An 18,446-nucleotide genomic window follows, 5' to 3' on the forward strand; every position below is an offset into this window, starting at 1 on the left:
GGTATAGCCCACATTTTAAACCTTGGAGGACGATGCAGCAATGTATACTTTCTGCCTTTTTCCTAAGCAAAATTAAAACTATCTTGCTGCTAAAATACTGTAAACTCATTCTTTAATTAAAATAATTTACCTTTTTTCATTCAGACTTGAAAAATGTTATTGCATATTGTGAATATGGCAAAGTTTACAGTGCAGTTTTAGAGGTAAACCTAAAAATATCAAGATACCCATAAATTGAAAATTTGATTACTCTTTTGAATTATTTTTAGAGTTTAGCTTTATGACTTATCAGTCAATAAAATTGCATGTTTCTAAATAATCTTGTGGGATAATACATTATCCCAAAGATTTGATTATTGAATTTGGGACTTATTCTAATTTTGATAATTTACTAATTGAAGCACTTGTTAAATTATCTCCTTAAATATAGTCTTTGTCAATTTTTTTTTTTTTTTTTGAGACAGGGTCTGGTTCTGTTGCCCAGGTTGGAGTGCAGTGGTGCATGCCTCAGCCTCCCAAGTAACTGGGATTACAGGGGCATGCCATCAAGCCCAGCTAATTTTTAGTATTTTTAGTAGAGATGGGGTTTCACTGTGTTGGCCAGGCTGGTCTCAAACTCTCAAACTCCTGACCTCAGGTGATAAACTCGCCTCGGCCTCCCAAAGTGCTGGGATTACAGGCATGAGCCACTGTGCGCCTGGCCTGTCACTGTCATTATTCTTTAGAGTATAAACCTCATTTTATGTCTTTGCAGTCAGAGGTTTCAGCAATCTTATTAATTTAACTTATATTTTATAATGAATGATGTTTTGTAGAAAGTGACTTTTCATAATTTTTAAGTTGCCCCATAAAATATCACTGAGAAAGTTGATTGAATAAAAAATTCTTTTAATGCTGGGCATGGTGGCTCATGCCTGCAATCCCAGAACTTTGGGAAGCCGAGGCGGGCAGATCACCTGAGGTCAGGAGTTTGAGAACAGCCTGGCCAATATGGCGAAACCCCGTCTCTACTAAAAATACAAAAAAATTAGCCTGGTGTGGTGGCATGCACCTGTAGTCCCAGCTACTCGGGAGGCTGAGGCAGGAGAATCATTGAACCAGGGAGGCAGAGGTTGCAGTGAGCCGAGATTGCACCACTGCACTGCAGCCTGGGTGACAGAGCAAGAATCTCTCTCAAAAACAAACAAACAAACAAACAAACAAAAAAACCCAACTATTTTAGCATAATAGAATTATGTCTTGTAGAAAATTGCTTTTCATAATTGATAAAGTGTCCCATCAAATGTCACTGAAAAACTTGATAGAATAAAGCATTATTTTAATATAATGTAATAGGATTTTAGCTTTGAGGGAAAGTAATGTGGTTTGAGGGGTGGGAGAAATGCATGTTTAATTCAATAAGTTTTATTTATAGATGTATAAAATTATGTTTTTTTGAGGCAGAGTCTCGCGTTGTCGCCTGGGCTAGAGTATAATGGCACCATCTTGGCTCACTGCAACCTCTGCCTCCTTGGTTCACACCATTCTCCTGCCTCAGCCTCCTGAGTAGCTGGGATTACAGGTGCAGACCACCACACCTGGCTAATCTTTTGTATTTTTAGTAGAGATGGGATTTCACTGTGTTGGCCAGACTGATCTCAAACTCCTGACTCCATGATCTTCCCACTTCAGCCTCCCAAAGTGCTGGAATTATAGGCATGAGCCACCACGCCTGGCCAAAATTCTATTTTTTTTTTTTTTTTTGTACAAATTTAGGCTATCTTCGGGGGATTTCCAGAGTATTCAGCTAACATTTGAATAATGTACCTTATGTCTGTTGAATTTTAAAGGAGATGGGTATCCTCAACCCTGGCTACACATTAGAATCACTAGGGGATCTTGTGAAAAAATACAAAGGCCCCAGGATGACCCCAGACTAATTATTTCAGGATTTCTAAGAGATTGGGATAATCTCTGTAATACAGGGAGGATTAGAGGATGGTCCCATTAAAGATGGAATCTCGGCCGGGTGCGGTGGCTCAAGCCTGTAATCCCAGCACTTTGGGAGGCTGAGACAGGCGGATCACCTGAGGTCAGGAGTTCGAGACCAGCCTGGCCAACATGGTGCAACTCCATCTCTACTAAAATACAAAAATTTAGCTGGGTGTGATGGCAGGCACTTGTAATCTCAGCTACTAGAGAGGCTGAGACAGAAGAATCACTTGAATCAAGGAGGTGGAGGTTGCAGTGAGCCAAGATCACACCATTGCACTCCAGCCTGAGCAACAGAGTGAGACTCTGTCTCAGAAAAGAAAGAGAAAGAGAGAGAAAAAAAGAAAGGAAGGAAAGAAAGGGAAGGAAAGGGAAAAAGGAAAAGGGAAGGAAAGGAAGGAAACAAGGAACCTGAAAGTTGCCACGGCTGAGGGTCTAGTCCAAGGGAGGAAAGGAGGAAGGGAGGGAAGGGATGGAAAAGGAGGGAAGGGAGGGAATGGAGGGAAGGGAAGGAAGGAAACAAGGAAACTGAAAGTTACCATGGCTGAGGGTCTAGTCCATAGCTCAACAACTCTAGAACACCAAGAACACCTACTTTCTCTGAGTACAGAGGGTTGGCTTTTGTTTTAAGGTTTCACTCGTGGTAAACATCTTTTGCACATTGAGGGGAAAACGAATGCTAGTTTCTTAGAGTGAGTGATAGGCTTCTAGTGATCAGCACACTCAGGACTGATATCTAGGTCACTTTTCAAAAGGCTAAAAGTGCTTGGGAGACTGAATTAATGATTCTGTTGTACAGAGAGTAGAGCGTTGGGATTTGGATGGCTTTAAGAGATGTGGTCATTTTGGACCAAAAAAGCCTGAGAAATTTAGTCTTCGCTTTCTTAGAGTATATCTACACCTTTCCAGTATATTTTCATCGTCTGGAAATGATGTCTCTCACTGAGGAAAAGTGCTGGATAGACCTAGAAGAATTATTGTGCTTTGGATGCTGCTTTTCTGGTGTCCATGTAGCTTACCAGATATTTCTGTCAAAACATTCTTCATATGCTTGGGTTATAATATATTAAGTTAGCATAGTTAACTTATAACTTTAGACCAGGGATGTCCTATCTTTTGGCTTCCGTGAGCCACACTGGAAGAACAATTGTTTTAGGCCGCACATAAAATACACGGATACTAACGATAGCTGGTGAACTAAAAAAAAAAAAAAAAAAAAAGAAGAAGCAAAAAAAATCATAGTGTTTTAAGAAAGTTTATGAATTTGGGCCAGGCGCAGTGGCTCACGCTAGTAATCCCAGCTAGTAATCCCAGCACTTTGGGAGGCTGAGGTGGGTGGATCTCTTGAGGTCAGGAGTTCAGACCAGCCTGGGTAACATGGTGAAACCCTGTCTCTACTAAAAATACAAAAAGTTAGCCGATCATGGTGGTGTATGCCTGTAGTCTCAGCTACTCAGGCAGCTGAGATAGGAGAATTGTTTGAACCCCAGAGGCAGACGCTGCAGTGAGCCAAGATCGTGCCACTGTACTCCAGCCTGTGCGACAGAGTCAGACACTGTCTCTATAAAAGAAAAAAAGAAAAAAAAAGTTTACGAATTTGTATTGGGTATTTAAAGCCATCTTGGGCCACATGTGGCCTGAGGACTGCAGATTGGACAAGGTTGGTTTAGATAACATCTTCTCTGAGGGTAGGTAGTAGTTACCTAGACTGAGATTTGTCTGTGTCTGCTTGTGTGTGTGTGTGTGGTCTGTATCTCATGTGGGTACATGTGCACCATTTCTTGTATTTCAACATTGGTGTAAGGGAGATAATTTTGCAAATGGCTGAGATCATTCTTGGTTTGTGTATGTTTAAAGTTTCTTCCTCAGAGAATAATCTCTTCAAAAGGGTGGAGGCAAGGGCTGAGAAACTTCCTATTGGGTACTGGGTGACTGGATCAATAGAAGCCCAAACTTCAGCATCACACAGTATACCCTTATAACAAACCTGCACATATACCCTCTGAATCTAAAAGAAAAAGAAAAACCAAAGAGAGTAACCTCATCAATTTTGGATGTGTCTTGCTTTGGCTACTGTGTCTTCACTATATTAACTACTGACATTCTGGTTTGTTGACAGAATGATTACTCAGTTGATACTTGCTTAGTGCCAACGGATACTCCTTTTATTTCGTGCTGACATTTCAAGTCCACAGTTTACTCTTTTACCCTATAGGGTGTGAGAAACCCAGATGCTGAATTTAGTAGCCTTAAAAATAAGGATGAAGTTAAGAAAGAGATCTTTTAATAAGCCTTGAGAAATAGAGATGTTGCTTGCTTGTCAGGATGTGGTATGTGATTGGCTTACTAGATTCTGCTAACTGAAGTCTTGATATTACAGCAGTGTGGGATGGTGTAAAGGGTGCTGATTTATGTTTGAATTATTTCTCTGCCATTTGTTAGTTGTGACTTGGTCACATTAAAGTAAACATTTCTCCTGGTTTGAATCTGATTCTCAGAATTATTATTATAATTCAAATATGTTACAACAGATATTTATAATAAACAATAAAACATTCCTCCACATGGCCCTAGCCTCATAACAAATGTTTCCTTTAACAAAAAGAAATTTTGTGATTAAAGCATTCCTTTCACAGTACATTCAGAGGAGCAACAATCAGATAATTTACTCCAAGCTGTAAAATTAAATTATAATCACTAGAACCAGTTATTGTTAACATAGTTCATTCTGTATAATCTCTCTCAACAACCTCCTCCTACACGTACAACACAGTGGGGAATGGTGTTGATGAGCATGTCTCAGATCAAAATCCTGTCAGAGTTGCTGACTACCATAGACCACCGATGATCCATCTTATATCTGGTTTAGAAATAAAAGCATGTTGTTTGAACAATAATTTTAGGGTTTTGGCCGGGCACAGTGGCTAACACCTATAACCCTAGCACTTTGGGAGGCCGAGGTAGGTGAATCACTTATGAAGGTGTCTGAAATTGCTTGAAGGTGAGAATTGCTTGAACCCGGAAGGTGGAAGTTGCAGTGAGCTGAGATCGTACTGCTGCACTACAGCCTGGGTGATGATGGAGTGAGACTCTGTCTCCAAAAAAAAAAAGAAAGAAAGAAAGAAAGAAAGGGAGCGGGGGAGCGAAGGAGCCAGTTCTGGTATCTTTTTTTTTTTTTCTGGGGAGACAGAGTCTCACTCTGTTGCCCAGGCTGGAATGCAGTGGTGCGATCTTGGCTCACTGCAACCTCCACCTCCTGGGTTCAAACAGTTCTCCTGCCTCATCCTCCCAAGTAGCTGGGATCACAGGTGCATGCCACCAAACGTGGCTAATATTTGTATTTTTAGTAGAGATGGAGCTTCACCATGTTGGCCAGGCTGGTCTCGAACTCCTGACCTCAGGTGATCCTCCCGCCTCGGCCTCCCAAAGTGCTGAGATTACTGGCATGAGCCCGGCCCCTGGTATCATATTAAACATACTGTGATTAGCACACACAGAGCTGACTTTATTCTTTTTAATATCTGCAAAATATTTCAAATCTAGAAGTACTTTAATTTCTTTGATCAGTCACCAATTGATGGCTGTTTAAATACCTTTTCAGTTAATTTACCTTGCTCTTTAAATTTGATGATTCTAAATTGGCCCATATTTATGAAGGTGTCTGAAAGTGATTGCCATTTCCTACTTTACTTTTGTGCCCTGTTAGAAATACTACGCTACCTTATTGTTAAAGAACAGACATCATAATTTTATTCTAACTTGAGTTTTCTATTTCATTTAATGAAAGCCCCCAGTTTGTTTGTTTGTTTGTTTGTTTCCTTTATTTTTTTGGAGACAAGATCTCGCTCTGTTGCCTAGGCTGGAGTGCAGTGTGGTGTGATCATGGCTCGCTGCAGCCTCAATTTCCTGGGCTCAAGAGATCCTTCCATCTCAGCCTGCTGAGTAGCTGGGACTACAGGCGTGCACCATCATGTCTGGATAATTAAACAATTTTTTTTTTTTGTAGAGATGGGCTCTTACTATGTTGCCCAGGCAAGTCTCGAACTCCTGGGCTCAAGCCATCCTCCTCCTGCTTTGGCCTCCCAAAGTGCTAGGATTATAGGTGTGAGCCATTGTACCCTGACCCCTAGTTTTTAATACACAATTTATAGGTAATTGTATGAAATTTTACATGAAGCTCTTGTAAAATAGTCCTCAAAATGAGAACGCTTTTAGAGCTTTAATATACTTGAAGCTTTTCTAGGAGTGTATATACGTTTTTTAAAAGGATTCCTTTTATTTTATTTTTTAATTTTTGGAGATGGTATTTCACTCTGTCACCAAGCCTGGAGTGCAGTGGTGCCATAACGGCTCACTGTAGCCTCGATCTCACAGGCTCATGTAATCCTCCCATCTCAGCCTCTGGAGTAGCTGGGACCACAGGCACACACCACCATGCCTGGTTAATTAAAAAAAATTTTTTTTTTTGTAGAGACAGGGTCTCACTATGTTGCAAAGGCTGGTCTCAAACTCCTGGGCTCAAGCCATCCTCCTACCTTGGCCTCCCGAAGTGCTAGGATTACAGGCATAAGCCACCACCTCACCTGGCCACAGTGTGTATACATTAAGTATGTAATTAATGTAGATCCTTCAGAGAGTGTATTATGAACGTCAAATCTTAAAATTATTGACAAATTGGAAATAGGAGATTATCTGATACTAGTGGAGATCAAATTAAGAGTTTGTGATTTCACAATATTTGTTTCTTTTGATTACAGATTATTGAAACTATGCCAATGACTGAGAAAGTTGAAGAATTGCTGCGTGTCATAGGTCCATTTTATGAAATTGTCGAGGACAAAAAGAGTGGCAAGAGTTCCGATGTAACCTCAGGTTGGACTATTTTACCTATTTTTAAATTCATCAACTGATATATTATGCGCATATTAATATTTGTATGTCTGATTTTTTTTCTTACTTTCACATGCCAGTCCGACTGGAGAAAATCTCTAAATGTTTAGAAGGTAGGAATCATGAAATCATGTAAAAGTTTTGTTTAAAATTTGCATGTCAAAAGAATTCTGCACAAACTTATAGAACTTACAGTCTTGTCACCCAGGAGTTTTCATTCCAAGCAAACACATTGTATGAAGTTCCAAAACATTATAAACCCTTAAACTTTTAACCCTAAAGTTGTAAGCTATTAAAATACACCAGGTAATTTACTTAGTATGTTCAAAATTATAGCAGAATTCATGGTTTTATTTTGATAGATCATGTTTTCTATTTTGCTTTGAGAATTAAATTAATAGTACGTTGAATTCAATGATTTACTAGCTAATTTTAAAATGGATATGTTGGCCAGGTGTGGTGGCTCATGTCTGTAATCCCAGCACTTTGGGAGGCCAAAGCGGGCAGATCACCTGAGGTCAGGAGTTCAAGACCAGACTTGCCAACATGGTGAAACCCTGTCTCTACAAAAAACACAAAAATTAGCCAGGCATGGTGGCACACACCTGTGATCCCAGCTACTTGGCAGGCTGAGGCACAAGAGTCACTTGAACCCAGGAGGTGGAGGTTGCAGTGAGCCCAGATCACTCTGCTGTACTCCGGCCTGAGCAACGGAGTGAGATGCTGTCTCTAAAAATGGATGTATTTAGAGTATGGTTTAACTGTAGTATAGTAAGCTAATGCAAGACAGGTAATTCATTTAGCTTTTTTTTTTTCTTCTTCTTCTTCTTTCAGTTCAAGCATCTCTGCACGGATTGCAGTTTTCTTTTTTTTTTTCTTGTAGAATTTTGTCTTCATGTACACAAAGGATTGAAAGGATTATGTTTTGCATATTTGTAGGAGTTGAATAAAATGCAAGATTTGTGTATTAACTAAACATTTGATCTTGAAATTTTTTTAGAAAGCAGGGTGAAATGAGACCACAAGAGTCAATTTACGAGAAAATTGTATACCCTTTAAATAAAAATTGCCTGGCATCCGCTTTTTTTCCTTGTCATCCCTATTTATAAGACATCTTTTAATAATTGACAGTAATGGCAGCATTTCAGAATAGTAATCTTCCTGTGCTGAAATCAGTCCTTGTACCTGTCACGGTAATAAACTATGTGCAAGTCGTACTGACTGCTTACTGGGCATAACTCTGTCACATCATTCTACATCTGATTTGCTTACAGAAGTCAAATATTAACAAGTAGTCCTTCTTACAAGGCATGCTTATTCAATTCAGAAAAAACTAAATGTTATTTGAGATGGAGTCTTCCTCTGTCACACTGACTGGAGTGCAGTGGTGCCATCTCGGCTCACTGCAACCTCTACCTCTTGGGTTCCAGCGATTCTCCTGACTTAGCCTCCCAAGTAGCTGGGATTCCAAGTGTGCACCACCATGCCTGGCTAATGTTTGTATTTTTAGTAGAGCCGGGGTTTTGCCATGTTGGCCAGGCTGATCTCGAACTCCTGACCTCAGGTAATTCTCCCAACTCAGTTTCCCAAAGCGCTGGAATTAAAGGCATGAGCCACTGTGCCCTGCCAGAAAAAAAAATTAAATGTTTTTAGTATGTCAGGCATGTTAGGATGCAGAGGGAAATAAATCTGGATCTGCTGCAGTGGTGTCCAGCCACTGGCCAGAGGCAGATATTTAAACAGCTAATTATAAAACAAAGAAGAGTAAATAATAGTAATAAAGGTGCAGGCTCACAGCTTCCTAGCTATAACTTAAAATTTTAAAAATCTTTGAAGACCAGAAGTTTGTTGGTAAACTCATTTGGCAGCAAAACCTGTCTGATATGAACTAAAAATCTGGGGAGCAAAAGTTCTGACCTAAAGTAAAACGAGGGTATTTTGAGTCTCTGTCCTCTTTAGTGTAACTATTTATATGTTTTGCTGCAAAATCATATTTTCTCTTTTAGTGAGAGCTGCCTTAGACTCTATTGGATGTGTTACATAATATACCAAATGGCATATGTACCATATAACCTTTGCAAAATTAGAAAACTTGAGATTTCAAAACATATCTGGATCCAAGGGTTGTAAGTAAGGGATTGTGGACCCTCACCCTAATTTTTTTAACCTGAGCCATTCTGGTGGACATTTAGGTTATTTATTCCTTCAGATCTTCAGAAAATACTGCTGAGAATGACCATGTACATCTGTCATTTCATATATGTGAAAGCATATCTGTAAGAAATATTAGAAATGGAATTAAAAATGTTTGATGTTTGTAATTTTGTAAGATATTACCAAATTGCAAGACAGTTTGCAATCTTGCCTTTTTTTTCCTAAACAAAGCATTTTCTTAAAAGTAGCCATTTAGGTCCAATAGAACAGATGTATCAGTTTTACATGGCCATTTTCAGAATATACATATAGAGTAAGTTTTGAAATTAGAATGATGAGTCCTCCAATTTTGTTCTTTTTCAAGATTGCTTTGGCTAATCTTGATCCTTCACATTTTCGTATGAATTTTAGAATCTGCATGTCAATTTCTGCAAAAATGCCAGCTTGGATTTTGATAGAGATTGCAGTGAATTTGCAGATCATTTTGGGGAGTATTGTCACTTCAAAAATATTGTCTTTCAATTCATGTTCTCAAAACAGTGTCCAGTAACCAACAGCATTAGCAACAAATGTGATCTTTATAGAAATTCGGAATCTTACATCACCCTAGACCTACGAATTCAGAATCTGCATCTTAAATAGCTCTCAGGAGGTTTGTATGGACATTAAAGTTGAGAAGCTCTGATGTTACTCTCAGGATATAGCCTTGGCCACTTGGACAATTTGCTTTTCTAAGTGATTGATCACATCAATGGATACTTTAAGAAAAAACTTAAATATCACAAAGACATGATAATTTGAGTTGTGCACCTGAAGCCCTAAAGGTAATACTGGAATAAAGTTTTTAAAATGGACTCCAACTGTAATATTGATGAGATTGTTGGTAGAACCAAAAATGTACTTTAGTTTTCAGCATGCTAGCATATAGGAAGTATCTCTTCATTTGCCATGTATGAAGATCCATTGATCTCTAACTTTATTTTTACTGATATTAACTTAAAAATAATTTACCTTCTGCCTGATTCAGAAAGGATTTAAGATAGCGTGATCATAAGGTGATAATTGAAGGAATTTGTCTGTGTAATATATGTATGTTTATGGTCAAAGAAAATAATACTATTATATATATATAACTAACATTTTAATCCACAATTATTTTATTAGTTATTTGTAAATTGTATTAGTATTACTTGGAAATTATGGTATAATTGTATATTACCACGTTGTGACTAAGTGGTCATTTGATGTTTTAGATCTTGGTAATGTTCTCACTTCCACTCCAAACACCAAAACTGTTAATGGTAAAGCCGAAAGCAGTGACAGTGGAGCTGAGTCTGAGGAAGAAGAGGCCCAAGAAGAAGTGAAAGGAGCAGAACAAAGTGATAATGGTAATGTTTGGATAATCAGTTAGTAATTTTACAATAAATAAACTAAGAGGGTATGAAGACATTTGGGCTGATTTGGTATTATAGAAGATTGGAGCAGGTGGTGGGATGTAAGCTGTTGACCTTATAACCAGGTTTGCTGTGGACTGAAAGGCTCTGCTACAGAGAAAGGAAAAACCAACCTTATGCATAAATGGAATAGGTGTTAACTGAAGGTTGACAAGCATAGGCCACTCCTCCAAATGGACGGCCTGAAATGCTGCATTAGACATGTGCTATTTTAAGGTGTTGTTTCCAACATGAATCTACATAAGTTACTAAGGACAGGAGACAAGTTAGACTCTCAATATCTTACCAAAAATAGAATGGAATCCAGAGAATAGGATACAGGCATAAGTTTTTTTTGTTTTTTGTTTTTTTTTTTAGATGGAGTCTCGCTCTGTCGCTCAGGCTGGAGTGCAGTAGTATGATCTCGACTCACTGCAACCTCTGCCACCCTCTGCAACCTCAAGCCGTCTTCCTGCCTCAGCCTCCCAATTAGCTGGGATTGTAGGCATGCACCACCATACCCCGCTAATTTTTGTATTTTTAGTAGAGACAGGATTTCACCATGTTGATCTCGAACTCCTGACCTCAGGTGATCTGCCCGCCTCGGCCTCCCAAAGTGCTGGGCCTATAGGCATGAGCCATCGCACCCGGCCTACAGGCATAAGTTTTCATGAAGAAGGAACATTGGAATTATTATGGCTTAGAGCATTGAGGGCTCTGTTAGAATACCAATGACACATGGGAAGACTGTTTTCAAAAGGGGAGGCAGAAAGACACTACAACAAACTGTGGCCAGGCATGGTGGCTCATGCCCGTAATCCCAGCACTTTGGGAGGCCGAGGCGGGCAGATCACCTGAGGTTGGGGGTTTGAGACCAGCCTGACCAACATGGTGAAACCCCATCTCTATTAAAAATACAAAAATTAGCCAGGCATGGTAGCAGGCGCCGGTAATCCCAGGTACTTGGGAAGCTGAGGCAGGAGAATCACTTGAACTCGGGAAGTGGAAGTTGCAGTGAGCCAAGATCGTGCCATTGCACTCTAGTCTGGGTGACAGAGTGAGACGCCGTTTCAAAAAAAGAAAACCAAAAACTGTGTAACTTAGTTTTGCCTTCCCTTTCCAGTAAGGTATGACAAAGAGCGCCTTCTTTAAAGGTCCTTTTTATCAGCTACGTGGACCCCTTTGCACTGCTAGGTCTCATAGAGCAATTCGCTTATGCCTAAGGGAGTAAAAAGACTTTGAGAGATTACTTTTTAAAAGAAACTGTAGAAGATTGACAGGGAACTGAAACAATTTTGAAGCCAACATAGTTTGGGTGAGCTCTCAGCCTATAGTAAACCCCATTTCAAGGAGCATGCCTTCTCTTTGATCCAAGTAGGAAACCCTTCAAAGGGATTGTGAGGTTAGGGAAATGACAGCTGGATGTTAAAACATGGTATGCGAAGGTAACCTACTGTGAACTTTTATGAATCTCTCCATTTTCTCATAAAAGATAAGAAAATGATGAAGTCAGCAGACCATAAGAATTTGGAAGTCATTGTCACTAATGGCTATGATAAAGATGGCTTTGTTCAGGATATACAGAATGACATTCATGCCAGTTCTTCCCTGAATGGCAGAAGCACTGAAGAAGTAAAGCCTGTTGATGAAAACTTGGGGCAAACTGGAAAATCTGCTGTTTGTATTCACCAAGGTATTGTCCCCAAATAATTCTGTGTCCAGCCTCTTTCCTATGAATAGTCTTTTAATAATTACAGGATCTTTAGGATCAGTTTTGAATTTAAAAATCTCTTGTTTAGTAATATCTTAGGGCTTATTAATATTATAAGGGTTTATAGTTTTGAAAGAGCATGAATTAGGGCCAGGGTTATATATGTATCTCTTTCTGTTGCCTAGGCTGGAGTGCAGTGGCATAGTCAAGGTGCACTGCAGCCTTGAACTCCTGGGCAGTTCTGCCTCAGCCTCCTGAGTAGCTGGGATTACAGGCATGTACCACCATGCCCAGTTAATGTTTAAATTTTTTGTAGAGACAGGGTTTTGCCAGGTTGCCCAGGCTGGTCTGGAACTCCTGAGTTCAAGTGATCTGCCCGCCTTGGCCTCCCAAAGTGCTAGGATTACAGGTTTGAGCCACACACTGGCTTATTTTTTAATTTTTAGGGATACATAATAGTACATGTGAGAAACATTTCTTTTTTTTTTTTTGGTGCGAGATGGTGTCTCGCTCTGTTGCCCAGGCTGGAGTGCAGTGGCGCAATCTCGGCTCACTGCAACCTCCACTTCCTGGGTTCAAATGATTCTCCTGTGTCAGCCTCCCAAGTAGCTGGGATTACAGGCACATGCCACCACGCCCGGCTAATTTTTTGTATTTTTAGGAGAGACGGGGTTTCACCCTGTTGCCAGGGTGGTCTCAAACTCCTGACCTCAAGTGATCCGCCCACCTTGGCCTCCCAAAGTGCTGGAATTACAGGTGTGAGGCAACGCGCTTGGCCGAGAAACATCATTTCTTTTTTGTGTGTGTGTATGAGATGGTGTCTCGCTCTGTTGCCCAGCCTGGAGTGCAGTGGCGTGATCTTGGCCCACTGCAAGCTCTGCCTCCCGGGTTCACGCCATTCTCCTGCCTCAGCCTCCCAAGTAGCTAGAACTACAGGCGCCCACTACCACACCAGCCTAATTTTTTGTATTTTTAGTAGAGACAGGGTTGCACCGCTTTAGCCAGGATGGTCTCGATCTCCTGACCTCGTGATCCTCCTACCTTGGCATCCCAAAGTGCTGGGATTACAGGCGTGAGCACCGTGCCTGGCCTTTTTTTTTTTTTTTTTTTTTTTTTGAGACAGTCTTGCTTCTTTGCCCAGGCTAGAGCACAATGGCCCGATCTCAGCTCTCTGCAACCTCCGCCCCCTGGGTTCAAACAATTCTCCTGCCTCAGCCTCCCCAGTAGCTGGGATTACAGGCACATGCCACCACGCCCAGCTAATTTTTGTATTTTTAGTAGAGATGGGGTTTCACCCTGTTGGCCAGGGTGTTCTCAAAGCCTGACCTCAAGTGATCTGCCTGCCTCAACCTCCCAAAGTGCTGAAATTATAGGTGTGAGGCAACGCTCCCGGCCGAGAAACATCATTTCTTTTTTATTTTGAGACGAAGTCTCACTCTGTCATCCAGGCTGGAGTGCAGTGGTGCGACCTCGGCTCCCTGCAAGCTTCGCCTCCCGGGTTCACGCCATTCTCCTGCCTCAGCCTCCCGAGTAGCTGGGACTACAGGTGCTCACCACCACGCCCAGCTAATTTTTTTGTGTTTTTTAGTAGAGATGGGGTTTCACTGTGTTAGCCAGGATGGTCTCAATCTCCTAACCTCGTAATCCGCCCTCTTCTGCCTCCCAAAGTGCTGGGGTTACAGGCGTGAGCCACTACGCCCGGCCGACAAATATCATTTCTTAATATAAGAACCAAACTTGCCTAGTTGGATCTTACATTTAGGCATCCTGTTTGGTAGGTAATTTTCTCTTATAGGGTTATTAGGTTTTATAAGATTTCATCTAGGTTATGTTTATGGAATTCAATGAAAAAACATTTTGTAATCTTTTCAAATAAAAATTATCAACTAAATTTAAAGTTTTGGTAAATTTTAAACAGTGTGGCTTGATAAATCAAATTTGTCTCTCAGTATAAAAATAATATAAGGCTGATGAATTTTGAGAATGGAATAAAGGTCAGGCATGGTGGCTCACGCCTGTAATGCCAGCACTTTGGGAGGTCGAGGTGGGCAGATCACCTGAGGTCAGGAGTTCGAGACCAGCCTGACCAATATGGTGAAACTCCGTCTCTACTGAAAATACAAAAGTTGGCTGGGTGTGGTGGTTCACGCCTGTAATCCCAGCACTTTTGGAGGTTGAGGCAGGTGGATCACCTGAGGTAAGAAGTTCAAGACCAGCCTGGCTAACATGGAGAAACCCCATCTCAAGTAAAAATACAAAAAATTAGCTGGGCATGGTGGCATGCGCCTGTAATCCCAGCTACTTGGAGGCTGAGGCATGAGAATCACTTGAACCCAGGAGGCAGAGGTTGCAGTGAGCCAAGATCACGCCACAGCACTCCAGCCTGGGTGACAGAATGAGACTCTGTCTCCAAAAACAAAAATAAACAGTACTTTGGGAGGCCAAGGCGGGTGGATCATCTGAGCTCAGGAGTTTGAGACCAGTCTCAGCAACATGGAGAAACCCTGTCTCTACTAAAAATACAAAATTAGCCAGCTGTGGTGGCCCATACCTGTAATCCCAGCTACTCAGGAGGCTGAGGCGGGTGAATCACTTGAACCTGGGAGGCAGAGGTTGCGGTGAGCCAAGATCGCACCATTGCATTCCAGCCTGGGCAACAAGAGCAAAACTCTGTCTCAAAAACAAAACAAAATGAAACAAAAATTAGCTGGGCATGGTGGTGGGCACCTGTAATCCCAGGTACTTGGGAGGCTGAGGCAAGAGAATCACTTGAACCCAAGAGGTAGAAGTTGCAGTGAGCCAAGATCACACCACTGCACTCCAGCCTGGGTGACAGAGCAAGACTCCATCTCAAAAAAACAAAGGAATAAATTTGTTTTTCTTCTATTACAGTATAATTACCCTATCTGCACTTTTGTTCATATTTAGATATAATTGATGATCATGTTGAAGATGTTACAGGAATTCAGCATTTGACAAGTGATTCAGACAGTGAAGTTTACTGTGATTCTATGGAACAATTTGGACAAGAAGAGGTAAAAATGACATTTTCTGATTGGTGTATTTTCAAAGTGGTGTATTAGAAATTCAAACTTCCATTAGTAGCAAATATACATACTGTTTTTCATTTTGAAAATATACGCCTGGCCGGGCGCGGTGGCTCAAGCCTGTAATCCCAGCACTTTGGGAGGCCGAGATGGGCGGATCACGAGGTCAGGAGATCGAGACCATCCTGGCTAACACGGTGAAACCCCGTCTCTACTAAAATACAAAAAATTAGCCGGGCGAGGTGGCGGGCGCCTGTGGTCCCAGCTACTCGGGAGGCTGAGGCAGTAGAATGGCGTGAACTCGGGAGGCGGAGCTTGCAGTGAGCTGAGATCCGGCCACTGCACTCCAGCCTGGGCGACAGAGCAAGACTCTGTCTCAAAAAAAAAAAAAAAAAAAAAAGAAAATATACCCCTAAAATGTTTAAACATTTGTATTTTAAACTATTTTTTTTCGAATTGAAAAGTATGTAAAATTCTGTAAAAGTCAAAGAAAGAAAAATTAATAATAACTATTCCAATATAACTATTAATGTACATATATTTATAAATATTCTAGGAGACATGGGATGGGGATGCAGAGGAAACACTTTTTATGCTAGTCCCTATGTTTGAAACATATATTAATGTTCAGGAAAATTGAATTATCTTCTTTGTTGTTGTTTTTGTTTTTTAGAGATGGGGTCTCCATCTGTCACCCAGGCTGGAGTACAGTGGCACAATCTTGGGTCACTGCAACCTCTACCTCCTAGGTTCAAGCAATTCTCCTGCCTCAGCCTCCTAAGTAGCTGGGATTACAGGCATGTGCCACCACACCTGGCTAATTTTTATATTTTTATTAGAGACAGAGTTTCACCATGTTGGCCAGGTTGGTCTCAAACTCCTGGCCTCAAGTGATCTGCCTGTCTCTGTCTCTCAAAGTGCTGGGATTACGGGCATGAGCCACTGCGCCCAGCCTAAAAATAGGTGCTTGATATGTTGCCTAGGCTGGTCTCAAACTCTTGGCCTCAATCAGTGCTCCCACCTTGGCCTCCCAAAATGCTGGGATTACAGGTGTGAGCCACCGAGCCTGGCCTGAATAATGTTCAGCCAAATAAGTCTGTTCTTCACATTGACTATAATTCACTGGATTGAAATTTTTAGTAGAAATAATTTTTGAGTTTCAGTTAAGATCCAGTATTGGAAGAGAAAACTTCAAAAAAAAATTATAAAACATCCATGAATTCTTTTCTCAACTTTTCTGATAATGATGACAGTGGTATTTTAATTTTAAAATTTTTAATTTTAATGGGCACAAGTAGGTATATATATTTATGGGTTAGACTGGGCACGGTCTCATACCTGTAATCCCAGGAGGCTGAGGCAGGAACTTTGCTTGAAGCCAGGAGTTTGAGACCAGCCTGGGCAAGATGGCGAGACCCCATCTCCACTTTATTTTGTAAAATATAAAAAATATAATAAATATATATTTATGGGGTACATGAGATATTTTGGTGCAGGCATATGATGTATAATAATCACATCAGGGTAAATGGAGTATCGATTATTTCAGACATTCATCATTTCTTTGTGTTCCAAACATTCCAATTGTACTCCCTCAGTTATTCTAAAATGTACAACAAAGTATTGCCGACTATAGCCACTCTGCTGTGCTATCAGGTACTAGATCTTATTCATTGTATCTCTATCTCCATGAGTTTAATTGTTTTAATTTTTAGCTCTCACAAGTAAGTGAGAACATTTGAAGTTTTTCTTTCTGTGTACATAATACCTTCCAATTCCATCCATATTGCAAATGACAGGGTCTCATTCTTTTTTATGGTAGAATAGTACTCCATCGTATATATGTACCATGTTTTCTTCATTCATCTGTTGATGGTCACTTAGGTTGCTTCCAAATCTTGGCTATTGTGAACAGTGCTGCAATAAACATGGGAGTGCTGATATCTCTTCAGTATATTGATTTCCTTTCTTTTGGGTATACAGCCAGCATTGGAATTGCTGGTCATGTGGTAACTCTATTTTTAGTGTTTCATTTTTTTTTTCCCCCTTTAAGACGGAGTTTCGCTGTTGTTGCCTAGGCTGGAGGGCAATGGGGCGGTCTTGGCTCACTGCAACCTCCACCTCTCAGGTTCAAGTGATTCTCCTGCCTCAGCCTCCCGAGTAGCTGGGATGACAGGCATGCGCCACCACGCCAGGCTGATTTTGTATTTTTGGTAGGGACGGGGTTTATCCATGTTGGCCAGGCTGATCTCAAACTCCCTCAGGTGATCACCTCAGGTGATTGTCCACCTCGGCCTCTCAAAGTGCTGGGATTACAGGTATGAGCCACCACACCCGGCCTGTTTGTTTTTTGAGGAACTTCCATACTGTTCTCCATAGTGGCTGTACTAATTTTACATTCTCACCAACAATGTACAAGGGCTTCCTTTTCTCCACATCCTCGCCAGCATTTGTTATTGCTTGTCTTTGGGATAAAAGCCATTTTAACTGGGGTGAGATACTATCTCATTGTAGTTTTGATTTGTATTTCTCTGATGATCAGTGATGTTGAGCACCTTTTCATATACCTGTTTGCCACTTGTCTTTTGAGAGATGTCTTTTCTGATCTTTTGCCCATTTTTAATCAGGTTATTAGTTTTTTTCCTATTGAGTTGTTTACGCTCCTTATGTATTCTAGTTGCTAATCTGATGAGGGTGGTTTTGACAGCTATATTTCTGTTTGGCCTTTTTATATCCTCTCCCCATTCTGTCTCCTACCTACCTACCCTGTTCTAATACAGTTCAGTATGTCTTATAGAAAATCATGTATCTTTTGCCTCCCTGAAATGATTTTAACTTTTTGTGTTTTTCTCCTTTTCTCATTTCATAATGCAATTAAATCTACCTCTTAGTTTTCTCAAATTTTAAAAACACATGAATAAATTATCTTTTACTTAAGGTCAAACACAAATGAGTAGCGTAGGCCAGTCATGGTGGCTCACACCTATAATCCCAACACTGTGGGAGGCCAAGACAGGTGGATCACTTGAGCTCATGAGTTTCAGAGCCGCGTGGGGGAACATGGCAAAACCCCGTCTTTATAAAAAATAAAAAAATTAGCCAGGCATGGTAGCTACTCGGGGAGGATGAGGTGGGAGGGTGGCTTAAGCCTGGGAGGCAGAGGATGCAGTGAACCAAGATGGCACTGCACTCCAGCCTGGGCTATAGAGCCAGAACTTGTCTCCAAAAAAAAAAAAAAAA

The 18,446-nt window shown here is 40.8% G+C and overlaps 1 protein-coding gene across 13 annotated transcripts in view; it reads left to right on the forward strand.

The window, feature by feature from the left end:
* ACBD5 (acyl-CoA binding domain containing 5) overlaps window positions 1–18,446 on the forward strand; it is a 50,764-nt gene that overhangs the window by 12,625 nt on the left and 19,693 nt on the right. For 8 of the 13 annotated variants that reach the window (XM_017853015.1, XM_017853017.1, XM_017853018.1 and 5 more), the window contains 5 exons: window positions 6,729–6,843; window positions 6,942–6,974; window positions 10,269–10,403; window positions 11,941–12,141; window positions 15,088–15,194. In XM_017853015.1, coding sequence (XP_017708504.1) covers window positions 6,729–6,843; window positions 6,942–6,974; window positions 10,269–10,403; window positions 11,941–12,141; window positions 15,088–15,194 — 591 coding nt within the window. The remainder of the gene's footprint in view (window positions 1–6,728; window positions 6,844–6,941; window positions 6,975–10,268; window positions 10,404–11,940; window positions 12,142–15,087; window positions 15,195–18,446) is intronic. The other 5 variants (XM_017853021.1, XM_017853014.1, XM_017853022.1 and 2 more) reach the window with 3 other exon arrangements.

This window comes from Rhinopithecus bieti, unplaced genomic scaffold (genome assembly GCF_001698545.2).
Source record: "Rhinopithecus bieti isolate Rb0 unplaced genomic scaffold, ASM169854v2 scaffold_35615, whole genome shotgun sequence".
NCBI classification, from domain to species: domain Eukaryota; kingdom Metazoa; phylum Chordata; class Mammalia; order Primates; family Cercopithecidae; genus Rhinopithecus; species Rhinopithecus bieti.